At 41.7% G+C, this 15377-nt stretch overlaps 1 protein-coding gene and 1 long non-coding RNA gene across 2 annotated transcripts; one reads left to right on the top strand and one right to left on the bottom strand.

The window, feature by feature from the left end:
• Positions 1 to 3332: 3332 nt before the first annotated feature.
• LOC126624244 (uncharacterized) lies at positions 3333 to 4143 on the bottom strand. Its single transcript, XR_007624026.1, has 2 exons — positions 3965 to 4143; positions 3333 to 3622 (listed from the first exon to the last, which is right to left on the bottom strand). It is a non-coding gene; the product is annotated as an uncharacterized LOC126624244 (long non-coding RNA).
• A 782-nt stretch (positions 4144 to 4925) lies between these two features.
• On the top strand, positions 4926 to 15023 carry LOC126624239 (uncharacterized). Its single transcript, XM_050293267.1, has 4 exons — positions 4926 to 5512; positions 5597 to 5690; positions 5781 to 5860; positions 14636 to 15023. The coding sequence occupies exons 1-4, from the start codon at positions 5358 to 5360 to the stop codon at positions 14853 to 14855; spliced, it is 549 nt and encodes a 182-aa protein (XP_050149224.1). The 5' UTR covers positions 4926 to 5357; the 3' UTR covers positions 14856 to 15023.
• Positions 15024 to 15377: the final 354 nt, after the last annotated feature.

Here is a 15377-nt window from a genome sequence, read left to right as displayed (position 1 = left end):
TCACATGGCCATGAATTGGCAATTTATTTCTAGCAACTAAAAACTTTAAAATAGAAGAAGAGGGATGCCCTAATCTAGAGTGCCACACGACATTAGAAATGCGACCACCATAAAATGCAAAAACGCCATGTTTATTGTTTGATGAAAGACTGGAAAAAGGATAGAAGCCGTTCTTACTCCGGCCTTGCAAAAGGGTATTCCCTGTTGTTAAGTCCTGAACACGATAAGAATGGGGATATAAGGTTAGGGAGCAGTGGTTATCCATAGTAAAACGATTGATAGAAATAATATTGGTAGAAGCATTGGGACAATATAAGGTGTTGGAAAGATTAAAGGTATGGGAGGGAGTGCGAATATGTGAGTGACCAACTTTAGAGATGTGCAAACTTGTACCGCCAACTACACCATTCACATGGTGATTTCCATTGTACTCTCAAGGATCAACCACTTGTGTCAGATCATTCGTAATATGAGCATTAGCTCCAGAATCAAAGAGCCAATTTTGAACTTGAGGAGGAGCCACGGGGAGATGGTCAGGAGCATGAGCAGCAGCAGCAAAGGCCTGAAGGTTGGGCGTAGGAACATGACCTTCGTATGCCATGTTCATACGATTGTAGCAATTGATAGCATAGTGACCAGGTTTGTGGCAGATTTGACACTGAACATGACCATTGGGATTAAAGCCATGACCTTGCTGAGGGCCAACACCAAGGACACCATCATTAGGAGCACGAGCTCCTGGCTGTCGAATCACGCCACGACCACCTTGAAAAGGACCACGGCTGCCACGACCTACAGCAGCCTAAAAACCACGACCACGACCACGACCAGCACCGGCCTGAAAACCGCGCCTTCCACGGTCAGCAACGAGGGCAGTAGGGGCAGCATCAAGATGGACCACCTGACTTATCTTTTGACGACGTTCGGCACCGAGAAGCAAGGCCTCCAAAGCACCATAGGAGATGGCATCCTCTCGAGCTTGAGCAGACGAGACGATGCTTTCATACGCAGGACCAACGTTGTTGAGAACAATGGCTACCAAGTCCGAGTCTGAAACAGGAGACCCCGACAGAGGAGTGTCAGTGAGAGAGTTCACACGGTCCAAAAAATCAGCAATGGATGAATCACCACGATGCGTGTTCATCAGATCACTCCGGAGTTGCAAAAGACGACCAGTTGATGTGAAAGCATAACGCTCACGGAGAGAAGTCTAAGCGGAGTGAAAACTAGTTTTGCCAATAAGAGTGGCCAAAACAGTGGGGTGAACGGAACTGTTGATCCATGATATAACCATGGCATCCTGCTGCATCCAAAGTTCGAAAGCGGGGTTGACAGCAGTGGTGAGATTGCCGTCAGTATCTTTGAGAAAAGCCGAAGGACACTAACTAGTGCCATCAACGAAGGAGACGAGGTTCCTGCTACGAAGCAGGGGGAGCATTTGCGCATGCCAAAGAAGGTAGTTGGTACGATCAAGCTTGATTGTAAAAAAAATGAAGACATTAGGGATAACAGAAGTGGGTAGGGCAGAAGAGGAGTCGGAGGAGGAAAATGCAGAAGAGGCCATGTCGAAAAAAAAAAAAATTGCTAGGGTTGTCGTGAGACTTTCTTAGCTTTGTGATACCATAAAGGAGAAATAATCACACATAAGATTATAAAAGGCTTAAACAGTTGTTGATGCTCAACTCAGTTAAATCTAAGAGAGGTTGTGTGTTTGTATTTATAGGAATGAATTACATCAAAGAGTTACAAGTCAAACTGATTATAACTAACTAGTCTATATAAATCCTGAAATATAAGAGATAATACAAGAGTATATTCCCAACTCTTAGCAGCAGCATCTGTAGTGGAAGAGTCATAACAAACAACCAACTTATGGTTTATCAAGAACAACCCCGTTCACAGCGGACGATCCAGCTTCTGTTTGTGGAATCCAATGACAAAGGAAGACATTTGTTGTTTTTGCTCGAGGTTAATTGGACGGTGGGATGTGCTTCACGGTTAAACACTGATACACCGGATCCAGATTACACATTTATCACACAAAAAATAGAAGAACTCAGATTGGACCTGATTCAACGCATCAAAGCACATGCTGCCAATTATTTTTTCTTCTTTAATTTATGAGTGGTTTTGGAGGGTTAGGTGCAATTGAAATAGGACAGAAGTAGGCTTTTTCTTTCCTTTTTTTTTTTCACATTTCTTAGTCAGATTGGACAGATTCCTGTGCTGCCAATTAATTTTTCTTCTATAGTTTATGGGTATATTGCATTATCCCTTAGGGTGAAATTATAATCGTATACAATATTTTTAAAATATTGAGAAAATTGTAGCAATATACTCTCAGCTTTAAACTAATTAGAGTAATAGTTTATCAACTAAAAATTCATGATCATTGATCTCTTAACTCATCAAAACGTTAGTTATAGTCTTTTTTGTCAATTTCGTCAGAATTCCATCAAGATGAGTCATGCTGGAAGAACCATTGATACAATTAGGTAAAAGTTGGAGGACCATTTCTCCAATTGGATTAAAGTTGAAGGACAATTCCTACAATTTTTCTCATTTGGTTTTTCATATTTGCCCTTAATTTAACCTCACATGCGTGACACATGACTTCTTTTGACGCAAGGTATAACGAATTTGACAAAAAGGATTATAGTTGCACATTACGATGAGTTAAAGGACCACTGGTCACGGATTTTCAGTTGATGGATCATTACTTCAATTAGGTTAAAGTTAAGAGACTATTGCTACAATTTATTCTAAAACATTTCAATCATATACATTTAGTTATTATTTCATTTCAATTCCATACAATACTAAGTTAGTCTTTTAAGCGATGACGTGGTAACAGTGGCTACCACATTTGTGCTGTAACATGTTCGGAACAGTTTGTAATCAAATTATCTCCTTCAATCTTGGCAACTACAAGATAATTCACAATCAAGGGCATCAGACCATACAACTTCAAATCAATCACATTTGGGGAAACCATCATTTGGTCGGTTCGATTTGTAGTGGGGGCTTCTTCCCACATTGTGAAAGTAGTCAACTTGATCTATGAAATTAAAAGAACGAAAGTTACGCTCATTTTGGGAAGCTTCGATTTGGGTTGGGAATCAGTTCTTCTGCTACAGGCGGTACTAAGGGAACCATGCAACTGAGTATCTACTACAACATGGAAAACCTTAAGACACCCAATTCAATGGCGAACTGATAATCGACAACAATCTTAGGTTAATTACTGGGCAGAGTCAAGCTATTAGGAAAATATCGTAACTGTAATCATGGACTTACACCGTAAACACTTGTGAGATCTCAAGACTCATTCATTTCACGAAAAAGATAGGCTTTTCTTTCACATCTATAAAAAGACCATACAACAAATATGAAATACCTTAAGACAAACTCAATTAATCTCAATCAACTCAAATCGGAAAACTAGAATTTAATAGAAAACCCGACAGTCTTTGCCTTGATTGAAGTTCTACCAAGACAAGTCTCCGTCTTCTGTGTCTTTAATATAGCACTCTGCCTCAATCTGGGAGAGATCTTAAATATACAAGTGGAAAAAGCCATCATCTGCATCATCTACAAGTAAAACTTACCATCAACTGAGTATCTGCTTCAACAAGGAAAACCATAGACACCCAATTCAATACCTAACTGATAATCCAAAACAATCTAAGGTTAATTACTGGCCAAAGGCGATCTAATATAAAAAATATCGTCTCATGACTTTATAAACCTCTGAAAATCTCACACTTTTTATAACTGTAATCATTGACTGACCCCATAAACACTTGTGAAATCTCAAGACTCATTCATTTCGTGACAAAGAAAGACTTATCTCACATCTAGAAAAGACCATACAGCAAATATGAAATACCAAATACTAACTCAATAATCCCAATCTACTCAAATCTGAAAACTAGAATTTGCGAGAAAACCCGACAGTCTTTACCTTGATTGAAGTTCTACCAAGACAAGTCTTCGTCTTCTGCATCTTTAATATAGCACTCCGCCTCAATCTGAGAGAGACATCTTACTTGAATATACAAGTCAGAAATGCCATCATCTGCATCACCTGAACCAACATGTTGTACGCATCATCACTATTTCCACACCATCCATTGAATAAAGCTGCAGATTCAAAATTTTGAACTATTAGACTTTTGAGCTGTGAGCACCTTGTTGAGCAAAAATTGTACATAATATGTAAACAAATAATTCACTCGACACAATTTCACCATCGTTCAATTTTCCGAAGAGGGTTTTATTAATTCGAGTTCGACCCATTCTAGGCTATGCGCCTATTAATTACAACCCTTCTTTTGGGAAAGGAATATCCTTTGATTCTAATTTGAATAAAATGTAATTTGAGGACTTTGGTGTTTGTTTGATTTTGTGACTGCATCTAGGTCGAATCCTAGATTGCCTACGTACCCTCTTGAAGGATCAAGTCACTCGTAGTTCACGAATTTGGTACTTATTTGGATTTGATGCCTTGTGCAGTTTTAGCTCATGCGGGCGAGGAGCATTTGAAAATTTGATATGGCTTCGTGCCATTTGAGACTTTGATACAGCTTCGTGCCCTTTGAAACTTTTCTTCGGCTTCGTGCCATTTTGGTATTTGATGGTAGGAGTGAATTTAGTTTATATAAACCAAAGATTCGTTTCGGTTTCACGGTTGCGTCTAAAACTTGATATTAGATTGCCTATGTATCTTTAATAGAATCAAACCGGCATAGTTCGTTAAATATTTGATTTGGTTTTGTGTTCAGATTTTGGCAAAAGAAAGGTGCCCAAAAGATGATGACTGGCAAAACGAATTGATGATTTTTACCAAGTATGACCCACGTCTTTTCCTTTAATAATCAAAGCTTAGTGCATTTAGGGTGAGACCATACTTCCCACGTGATGAGCAACCTTTCTTTCTTGTATTTGCCTTCATTTACTTTGTCTTGAAACTCATTCTATCTTGTGCTCATGCCTGACACAAACTGGGCAGTATAGTAGCAAAGCAAGTCTTTGCTTTATTTAATAAAAGCAAGCGGTAAAGTACCATTTTTTATAAATGCCTTTTTAGGATTTAGTTCCCCTGCTTTTATCCTTCTCTTCTTTTTTTTATGCTTTGATTTTCTGTGCCTGCTGTGCCTCTCCTTGATAATTTTGAGGATTTAGCATCCTCATCCCCCAGTAAGATGGCTTCAACGATCCTCTTTCCCTTGGCATGCCTTTTTAAGGTTTAGGTCCCTTGCTTTTATCCTTTTTTTTTTTTATGCTTTGATTTTCTATGCCTGCCGTGCCTCTCCTTGATGATTTTGAGGATTTAGCATCCTCATCCCCCCAGTAAGATGGCTTCAACGATCCTCTTTCCCTTGGCTTTGAAATCTGGTGGTTTTCCTCTAGAAGCAAGCGACTATTCCGCTATATTTGGACTTCCGTGGACTTTGTTGCATTTCAAACTTCTATTTGGATTGGGTATCCGTGGATTTCAGAGTAAGAATGGGTAAGGTTGGCGGAATTCAAACTCTTTTGATTTGTTCTAATTTATCTTCTTTTCCCTTTAAACCATAGAGACCTATTTATACAGGCCACGGGCTTTCTTTTCTTTTTGTTGTACCATCTTGCTTATGCTTCTCTTGTGTATTGAAAATTCAGAGCGAAAAGGAGAAAATAACCAGCAGGTCATTCCATTTTTTTTTGTTTTCTATTTTCTGTACTTGATTTGGTGTGGGTTGAAGCTGCTCTGAACCGTGATAAATTTTTTTGTTCAGTCGTCGCAGGCTTGGTTGTTGGACACACTATTTGCAGTACCGAGTTTGATTAAGACAATTGTTGATTCATGGCTCCAAAGGTGGGAATTACCCCCCCTGAAATTTGTAGTAACGCACCCATTTCTTTTTTTTTTTTTTTCTATTTGTGTGTTGCCTTCGATGCTTTTCCATTTGAATGTCATGTGAGTGGTTTTAAAATAGCCATGCTCATGGTAGTCTGCTTACTTTTCTTTCTTATCAACATTAGTCATCCATAACATTTTTTCCTCAGTATCCATGAGTAAATATAGTTTGATATTTGAAGTGTTTTACACGACATGTTTCTTCCAACCTAGCTGCTCCTTTTTTCAAACATGACAGCTACCTTTGAGTATAGCTAATGTCAGTACCCATGAGAAAATATAGTTTGGTGTTCGGAGTGTTTTACATGGCATGCTTCCCTAAATATAGCTGCACCATTTTTCCAAACACAACAGCCACTTGTCCCATGCTTTTTCTTTTGGTGAAGTCCCATGCTTTAACTTTGGTCCACCTTGGAAACACTTGAACAAACATCATCAACTTTGCTGGAGCTTTATAAATATAAAGGGAGACATCCTCTTTTCCGACTTTTCCTTTTCCTTGGACTCTTTATCCCCAATGGTTTTAGTAGAGTTTTTAGCCAAAGCCATCCTCCATGTTTTGTACCCGTGGGTAGCAAAAACAAAAACACCACAACAACAACAACAACAACAAAGCCTTTTCCCACTAAGTGGGGTCGGCTATATGAATCCTAGAACGCCATTGCGCTCGGTTTTGTGTCATGTCCTCCGTTAGATCCAAGTACTCTAAGTCTTTTCTTAGAGTCTCTTCCAAAGTTTTCCTAGGTCTTCCTCTACCCCTTCGGCCCTGAACCTCTGTCCCGTAGTCACATCTTCGAACCGGAGCGTCAGTCGGCCTTCTTTGCACATGTCCAAATAACCAGAGCCAATTTTCTCTCATCTTTCCTACAATTTCGGCTACTCCTACTTTACCTCGGATATCCTCATTCCCAATCTTATCCTTTCTCGTGTGCCCACACATCCCACGAAGCATCCTCATCTCCGCTACACCACCCAACATTCTCTGCCATACACCATCGCTGGCCTTATTGCCGTCCTATAAAATTTTCCCTTGAGCTTCAGTGGCCTACGACGGTCACACAACACGCCGGATGCACTCTTTCCATCCAGCTCGTATTCTATGGTTGAGATCTCCATCTAATTCTTCGTTCTCTTGCAAGATAGATCCTAGGTAACGAAAACGGTCGCTTTTTGTGATCTTCGCTAGATTGCTCCGGTCATTAGTGTGGATAAGTATATAAATGGATAGAGATAGGAAAGCAAACACAAGATGTACGTGGTTCACCCAGATTGGCTACGTCCACGGAATAGAAGAGTTCTCATTAATTGTGAAGGGTTTACACAAGTACATAGGTTCAAGCTCTCTTTTAGTGAGTACGAGTGAATGATTTAGTACAAATGACATTAGGAAATATTGTGGGAGAATGATCTCGTAATCACGAAACTTCTAAGTATCGGAGTGTGATGTCGTCTTGACTTGCCTTATCTGTCTCATAGGTAGATGTGGCATCTTCTCTGGAAGTACTCTTCCTCCATCCAGGGGTGGTATCTTTAACTGGTGGAGATGCACAAGGTAATGTATCAATTTCACTTGAAGCTTACTTGTAGTTTCAGGCTTGGTCAAGCGCGATACAAACCATGTAGTAGGAGTCCCCCAAGTCGCCGAGCTAGGGGGTCTGCTGAAAGAGGTGACATACAAGGTAAGCAATCAGAGCTCCGACTGATTGTTCACCTTCTCCCCATCTTGCAGCAGCATGAAGGATAAAGAGAAGAAAAATGAGAAGAGATGATATGAGATACTTTTGCTTTTGAAGAAGTAACTTTCCACAGGCTTATTCTTGAACTGAGCTGGAGGGTTTTCTGGTTTCCTCCAGAGTATAAGGCCGACTGAAGAATTTGAGGGTCAAAACAAGTCCATCAAATCTAGAGTACGTTTCACCCTTCTGATATGGGATACTTTTGCTTTTGACAGAGTAATAGATGTATCGGCACGTGTGCTGTTACGCTTGTCTCCACATGCTTCCTTGTATCCTTCGCACTTGCCCTATCTGTTCCTCAAGCAGATGCGGAATCTTCCCTGGAAACATAAGATGTTGAAGATGAGTACTCGAGAGCAATGCCAGGTAAGTAATCAGGTAAGGGGTTCCAGGCAGTCAGTTCCTGGCTGGAAGCTTGATTCCAAGTGCTGACTGATTGCTCTCTTTCTCCTTGTCTTGCAGGTAAAAACAAGGCCAAAAGAAAAAACAGGGAAAAAGCATGATATGGGATACTCTTGCTTTTAACCCTGATGATATGAGATATTCTTGCTCTAGTATAGCTTGTTTGCAGAGGTATTATCGGGGGGAAAGAAAGCTGAATATTTCGAAAGGCTTTGTTGGGAGTGCCTTCTCAGATATGATGAAGGGTTGAGCATTTTTGCAGGTCTGCCTGTCCGTTGGGGATGGAGGTCGACATATATAGGGGTCTCCCTAACAACAAGTAGTAATGCTATTCCTTTACCCTGCTTGGTCATAACACGGTAGTGGGAGCTGCCAGTTTCACATGTTGTAACTCTGTCAGAGCACTTTAAAAAAGTGGTCTGTGGTATCTGGCTCTCGAGATTCGGAGAACGATGCCTCTTCGATTTTTGAGAAAGCAATCATGCTGGGGGTCTGACTCTCGAGATTCGGAGAGCAGTGTCTCTTCGATTTTTTAGGAAGTAATCATGTTGGGAGTCTGGTTCTCGAGATTCGGAGGGCGGTGCCTCTTCGATTTTGGAGCAAGCAATCTTGTTGGGAGTGTTGTCTCGAATGTGAGTAAAGGTTGGACATGTTTGCTAGTCTACCTTGCCACGAAGCACAAAGGTTGACACACAGGGACTTTCCAATTATCCAGCAATGGTACTGTTCCTTTACCCTCTCTTCGATTTTGAGAAAGTAGTCATGTTGGGAGTCTGGCTCTCGAGATTCGGAGGACGGTGCCTCTTCGATTTTGGAGCAAGCAATCTTGTTGGGACTGTTTTCTCGAATGTGAGTAAAGGTTGGGCATGTTTGCTAGTCTACCTTGCCACGAAGCACAGAGGTTGACACACAGGGACTTTCCAATTATCCAACAGTGGTACTGTTCCTTTACCCTTGTGGGTAATAATATGGTAGCTAGACCTTCAAAATTTATGTGTCTAAACTTTGTTAGTGCTGTTTCTTTGCTATTCTTTTACCTTTCTTGGTCAGAGCGATGTAGTGGGAGCTGCAAGCTTCACGTGCTCAACTTTGGCAGAGAACTTTGGCAAAGTGATCTGTGGTACCCATGAGTTATTGTTGCGTGTGGGAAGTGGGTGATTGAACAGTAAGATTCATGTGCTTTCTACTTCACCAGAAGTCTTCGACAGAATGCCCATAATTTCTGCAAAGCTGAGTGTGCGTGTGACAGGTGCTGACAAGGCTAGAAAAGTAGGTGCCTCTTCGATTTCTGAGATCGGTCCTCGTGGTCTCTGAGCAGCCCAGCTTTTGAGAAAGCGAGCGCCTCTTCGATTGATTCGGAGAACGGCGCCTCACCGATTTTTAAGAAGCAATCATGATGGGGGTCTGGCTCTCGAGATTCGGGGAGCAGTGTCTCTTCGATTTTTGAGAAAGTAATCATGTTGGGAGAGTGGCTCTCGAGATTCGGAGGGCGGTGCCTCTTCGATTTTGGAGCAAGCAATCTTGTTGGGAGTGTTTTCTCGAATGTGAGTAAAGGTTGGGCATGTTTGCTAGTCTACCTTGCCACGAAGCACAGAGGTTGACACACAGGGACTTTCCAATTATCCAGCAATGGTACTGTTCCTTTACCCTCTCTTCGATTTTTAAGAAAGTAGTCATGTTGGGAGTCTGGCTCTTTAGATTCGGAGGACGGTGCCTCTTCGATTTTGGAGCAAGCAATCTTATTGGGAGTGTTTTCTCGAATGTGAGTAAAGGTTGGGCATGTTTGCTAGTCTACCTTGCCACGAAGCACAGAGGTTGACATACATGGACTTTCCAATTATCCAGCAGTGGTACTGTTCCTTTACCCTTGTGGGTAATAATATGGTAGCTAGACCTTCAAAATTTATGGGTCTAAACTTTGTTAGTGCTGTTTCTTTGCTATTCTTTTACCCTTCTTGGTCAGAGCGATGTAGTGGGAGCTGCAAGCTTCACGTGCTCAACTTTGGCAAAGAACTTTGGCAAAGTTATTTGTGGTACCCATGAGCTATTGTTGCGTGTGGGAAGTGGGTGATTGAACAGTAAGATTCATGTGTTTTCTACTTCCCCAGAAGTCTTTGACAGAATGCCCATAATTTCCGCAAAGCTGAGTGTGCGTGTGACAGGTGCTGACAAGGCTGGAAAAGTAGGTGCCTCTTCGATTTCTGAGATCGGCCCTCGTGGTCTCTAGGGAGCCCAGCTTTTGAGAAAGCGAGCGCCTCTTCGATTTCTGAGATCGGCCTTCGTGGTCTTTGAGCAGCCCAACTTTTGAGAAAGCAAACGGCTCTTCGATTTCTGAGATCAACCCTCGTGATCTCTAAGCAGCCCAACTTTTGAGAAAGCAAACGCCTCTTCGATTTCTGAGCAAGCGCCTCTTTGATTTCTGAAGCTCCGTCGAGTGCAGATTTTTATAGGGGCTGGCATTAAGTTCCAAAGCACACTTGAATCTCCACCAGCAGAAGCTTCATTCTTGCACTTCTAAGATCTTGATTTGTCCGACCTCTTCTCTCTTCAACACCTTTGAAAATGTCTGGCCCCTCCGACCGTCGTTTTGACTTGAACCTTGTTGAAGAGGCAGCCCCGCCTTCTCCAGACAACATATGGCGCCCATCCTTCGTCTCCCCAACTGGTCCTCTTACCGTTGGGGATTCCGTGATGAAGAATGATATGACCGCTGCGGTGGTGGCCAGGAACCTTCTCACTCCCAAAGATAACAGACTACTTTCCAAACGGTCTGATGAGTTAGCTGTTAAGGATTCGCTGGCTCTCAGTGTTCAGTGTGCAGGTTCTGTGTCTAATATGGCCCAACGCCTATTTGTTCGAACCCGCCAAGTTGAATCATTGGCGGCTGAAGTGATGAGTCTCAAACAGGAGATTAGAGGGCTCAAGCATGAGAATAAACAGTTGCACCGGCTCGCACATGACTATGCTACAAACATGAAGAGGAAGCTTGACCAGATGAAGGAAACTGATGGTCAGGTTTTACTTGATCATCAGAGATTTGTGGGTTTGTTCCAAAGGCATTTATTGCCTTCGTCTTCTGGGGCTGTACCGCGTAATGAAGCTCCAAATGATCAACCTCTGATGCCTCCTCCTTCTAGGGTTCTGTCCAGTACTGAGGCTCCAAATGATCCCCCTCCGGTGCCTTCTCTTTCTGGGGCTCTACCGACTGCTGAGACTTCTCCTAAGCAACCTTTGTGAAGGCTCCCTCTTGTGTGTTTATTTTGACTCATGTATATGTACATATTTGTAGCTTATCGGGGATATCAATAAATAAGCTTTCCTTCATTTCAACGTATTGTGTTAAATACACCAAAGCCTTCTTCGCTAAGTTCTTTGAATTTTCTTTTGTTGAAGCTTGTATGTTGAAGCTTTCTAAGCGGAGCATGTAGGTTGGGGTAGTGTTCCCTTAATTTCCCGAGTGAGGAAAACTTCTTGGTTGGAGACTTGGAAAATCCAAGTCACTGAGTGGGATCGGCTATATGAATCTTAGAACGCCATTGTGCTCGATCCTGTGTCATGTCCTTCGTTAGATCCAAGTACTCTAAGTCTTTTCTTAGAGTCTCTTCCAAAGTTTTCCTAGGTCTTCCTCTACCCCTTCGGCCCTGAATCTCTGTCCCATAGTCGCATCTTCTAATCGGAGCGTCAGTAGGCCTTCTTTGCACATGTCCAAACCACCGTAACCGATTTTCTCTCATCTTTCCTTCAATTTCGGCTACTCCTACTTTACCCCGGATATCCTCATTCCTAATCTTATCCTTTCTCGTGTGCCCACACATCCAACGAAGCATCCTCATCTCCGCTACACCCATTTTGTGTACGTGTTGATGTTTCACCGCCCAACATTCTGTGCCATACAGCATCGCCGGCCTTATTGCCGTCCTATAAAATTTTCCCTTGAGCTTCAGTGGTATACGGCGGTCACACAACACGCCGGATGCACTCTTCCACTTCATCCATCCAGCTTGTATTCTATGGTTGAGATCTCCATCTAATTCTCCGTTCTTTTGCAAGATAGATCCTAGGTAACGAAAACGGTCGCTCTTTGGTATTTCTTGATCTCCGATCCTCACCCCTAACTCGTTTTGGCCTCCATTTGCACTGAACTTGCACTCCATATATTCTGTCTTTGATCGGCTTAGGCGAAGACCTTTAGATTCCAACACTTCTCTCCAAAGGTTAAGCTTTGCATTTACCCCTTCCTGAGTTTCATCTATCAACACTATATCGTCTGCGAAAAGCATACACCAAGGAATATCATCTTGAATATGTCCTGTTAACTCATCCATTACCAACGCAAAAAGGTAAGGACTTAAGGATGAGCCTTGATGTAATCCTACAGTTATGGGAAAGCTTTCGGTTTGTCCTTCATGAGTTCTTACGGCAGTCTTTGCTCCTTCATACATATCCTTTATAGCTTGGATATATGCTACTCGTACTCCTTTCTTCTCTAAAATCCTCCAAAGAATGTCTCTTGGGACCCTATCATACGCTTTTTCCAAATCTATAAAGACCATGTGTAAATCCTTTTTCCCATCTCTATATCTTTCCATCAATCTTCGTAAGAGATAGATTGCCTCCATGGTTGAGCGCCCTGGCATGAACCCGAATTGGTTGTCCGAAACCCGTGTCTCTTGCCTCAATCTATGCTCAATGACTCTCTCCCAGAGCTTCATTGTATGACTCATTAGCTTAATACCCCTATAGTTCATGCAATTTTGTACGTCGCCCTTATTCTTGTAGATAGGCACCAAAGTGCTCGTTCGCCACTCATTTGGCATCTTCTTCGTTTTCAAAATCCTATTGAAAAGGTCAATGAGCCATGTTATACCTGTCTCTCCCAAAACTTTCCACACTTCGATTGGTATATCGTCTGGGCCTATTGCTTTTCTATGCTTCATCTTCTTCAAAGCTACAACCACTTCTTCCTTCCGGATTCGACGATAAAAGGAGTAGTTTATACACTCTTCTGAGTTACTTAACTCCCCTAAAGAAGCACTCCTTTCATGTCCTTCATTGAAAAGATTATGAAAATAACCTCTCCATCTGTCTTTAACCGCGTTCTCTGTAGCAAGAACCTTTCCATCCTCATCCTTGATGCACCTCACTTGGTTTAGGTCTCTTGTCTTCTTTTCCCTTGCTCTAGCTAGTTTATAGATATCCAACTCTCCTTCTTTGGTATCTAGTCGTTTATACATATCGTCGTAAGCCGCTAACTTAGCTTCTCTGACAGCTTTCTTCGCCTCTTGCTTCGCTTTTCTATACCTTTCACCATTTTCATCGGTCCTCTCCTTGTATAAGGCTTTACAACATTCCTTCTTAGCCTTCACCTTTGTTTGTACCTCCTCATTCCACCACCAAGATTCCTTTTGGTGTGGGGCAAAGCCCTTGGACTCTCCTAATACCTCTTTTGCTACTTTTCGGATACAACTAGCCATGGAATCCCACATTTGGCTAGCTTCCCCCTCTCTATCCCACACACATTGGGTGATTACCTTCTCTTTGAAAATGGCTTGTTTTTCTTCTTTTAGATTCCACCATCTAGTTCTTGGGCACTTCCAAGTCTTGTTCTTTTGTCTTACTCTTTTGATATGTACATCATCACCAACAAGCGATGTTGATTAGCCACGCTCTCTCCTGGTATAACTTTGCAATCCTTACAAGTTATACGATCCCCTTTCCTCATTAGAAGAAAATCTATTTGTGTTTTTGACGACCCACTCTTGTAGGTGATCACATGTTCTTCTCTCTTCTTAAAGAAGGTGTTGGCTAAGAAGAGATCATATGCCATTGCAAAATCCAAGATAGCTTCCCCATCCTCGTTTCTCTCCCCAAAACCATGGCCACCATGAAAACCTCCATAGTTGCCTGTCTCCCTGCCCACGTGTCCATTTAAATCTCCTCCTATAAATAACTTCTCCGTCTGAGCAAGTCCTTGCACCAAGTCTCCAAGATCTTCCCAAAATTTCTCCTTCGAACTCGTATCCAACCCTACTTGAGGTGCGTACGCACTAATCACATTGATAAAAGAAAGGCAAAGGAGTAGACTCCTTGCTGTCTTATTTCTCGGGAACTTAAGCTTAGAGCTTTGAAATTGCACTTGACAATCTGGCGAAGGAGTAGACTATTTAAACTTTGGTTAAAATTTCACGGGGTGCTCTAGGCCATCCCGAAGAAATTCATGGGATTCTTAGAGATTATCTCTGCTGCAGCTGGGGAGTCGGTGGATATTTAGAGTCTCCAACTCCATTTAATTGGTGAAGAACGCCAAACAAAGAGGCAAAGGTCTTATATGCTCTTGCTTGTTTCCCTTTCCTCATTCATTGCAGCTTTTTATTTTTGTGTTTGTTGCCGCAATTTTTTTGTTCTTCCTGCAACATAACATCAAACAAGAGAAAAAGAATAATTTTAAAAGAACTTGCTTCATACCTGGTGATGAATGTTCTTCTTTTGGATCTTGATTCAAAAGCACAAAATGGTTGAATAGCTTGCTCTCTTTCCTAGCATCACCTTGTTGCTTTTGGTATTTTCTCTAAAAGTTGCTTCTTATTTTCTGCAGAGTTTTCCCCTTTTTTTTTTGTCTCCCCCTCTTGCTGCAGGTGATGCCTATTTATAGGCATCCTGGGAAAGCTCTAGGATTTGTTACGTGGGGAAATTTGGAGGCCATGAACTCCTGCCACTTTTACTTAACCTCTCCCACGACTTGTGCAGTTTTTTTTCACGTTTTGCAGAGAGATAGGAGGTTTCTGTGTTGCACGTTTTTTCTTCCCCTTTTGTAGGAAGAAATTCATATTTATTTTTTTTATTTGTTTATTTCTGGATCTTGTTTTGTATGTAAGGCCCATTCTTAACTTTTTGGGCTGGTTTACATCTTTGTTTTGGCTTGTAGTCTGACCCAATTTGTATGGATTCTATTTTTTTTTATGTTGTATATTTTTGTTGTTCAACACACCTAACTTAAAATAAGTCGGACCACATGACCCACAAAGACTGAACTATTGCCACTCAACTCTAGCGAGGAACCTCAACACAAAATTTCAAACAGGTGAAAGAAGTAACCACCAAACAGCATTATAAACACCTGATAAACGCATGCACTCCATCTCATTCCAGTATGTTACCAAAAATCTGCTTCCAATGATCCCACAACTCCTTATGAAAAAGTTAAGTATTCATATGCTTTCAGATGGTAAGAAAGTTCCAACATGTTTGCCAACAACCCTACTATTGTATTTCCCCATCTCACAAATACTGCACCCTAGCAAAACATGCTCACTTGAATAGGGATTTGGTACCAATTG

Source organism: Malus sylvestris, chromosome 5 (assembly GCF_916048215.2).
Source record: "Malus sylvestris chromosome 5, drMalSylv7.2, whole genome shotgun sequence".
Lineage (NCBI taxonomy): Eukaryota > Viridiplantae > Streptophyta > Magnoliopsida > Rosales > Rosaceae > Malus > Malus sylvestris.
Note: the sequence above shows the minus strand (reverse complement) of the source record. Positions and strands in the feature narration are given on the sequence as shown.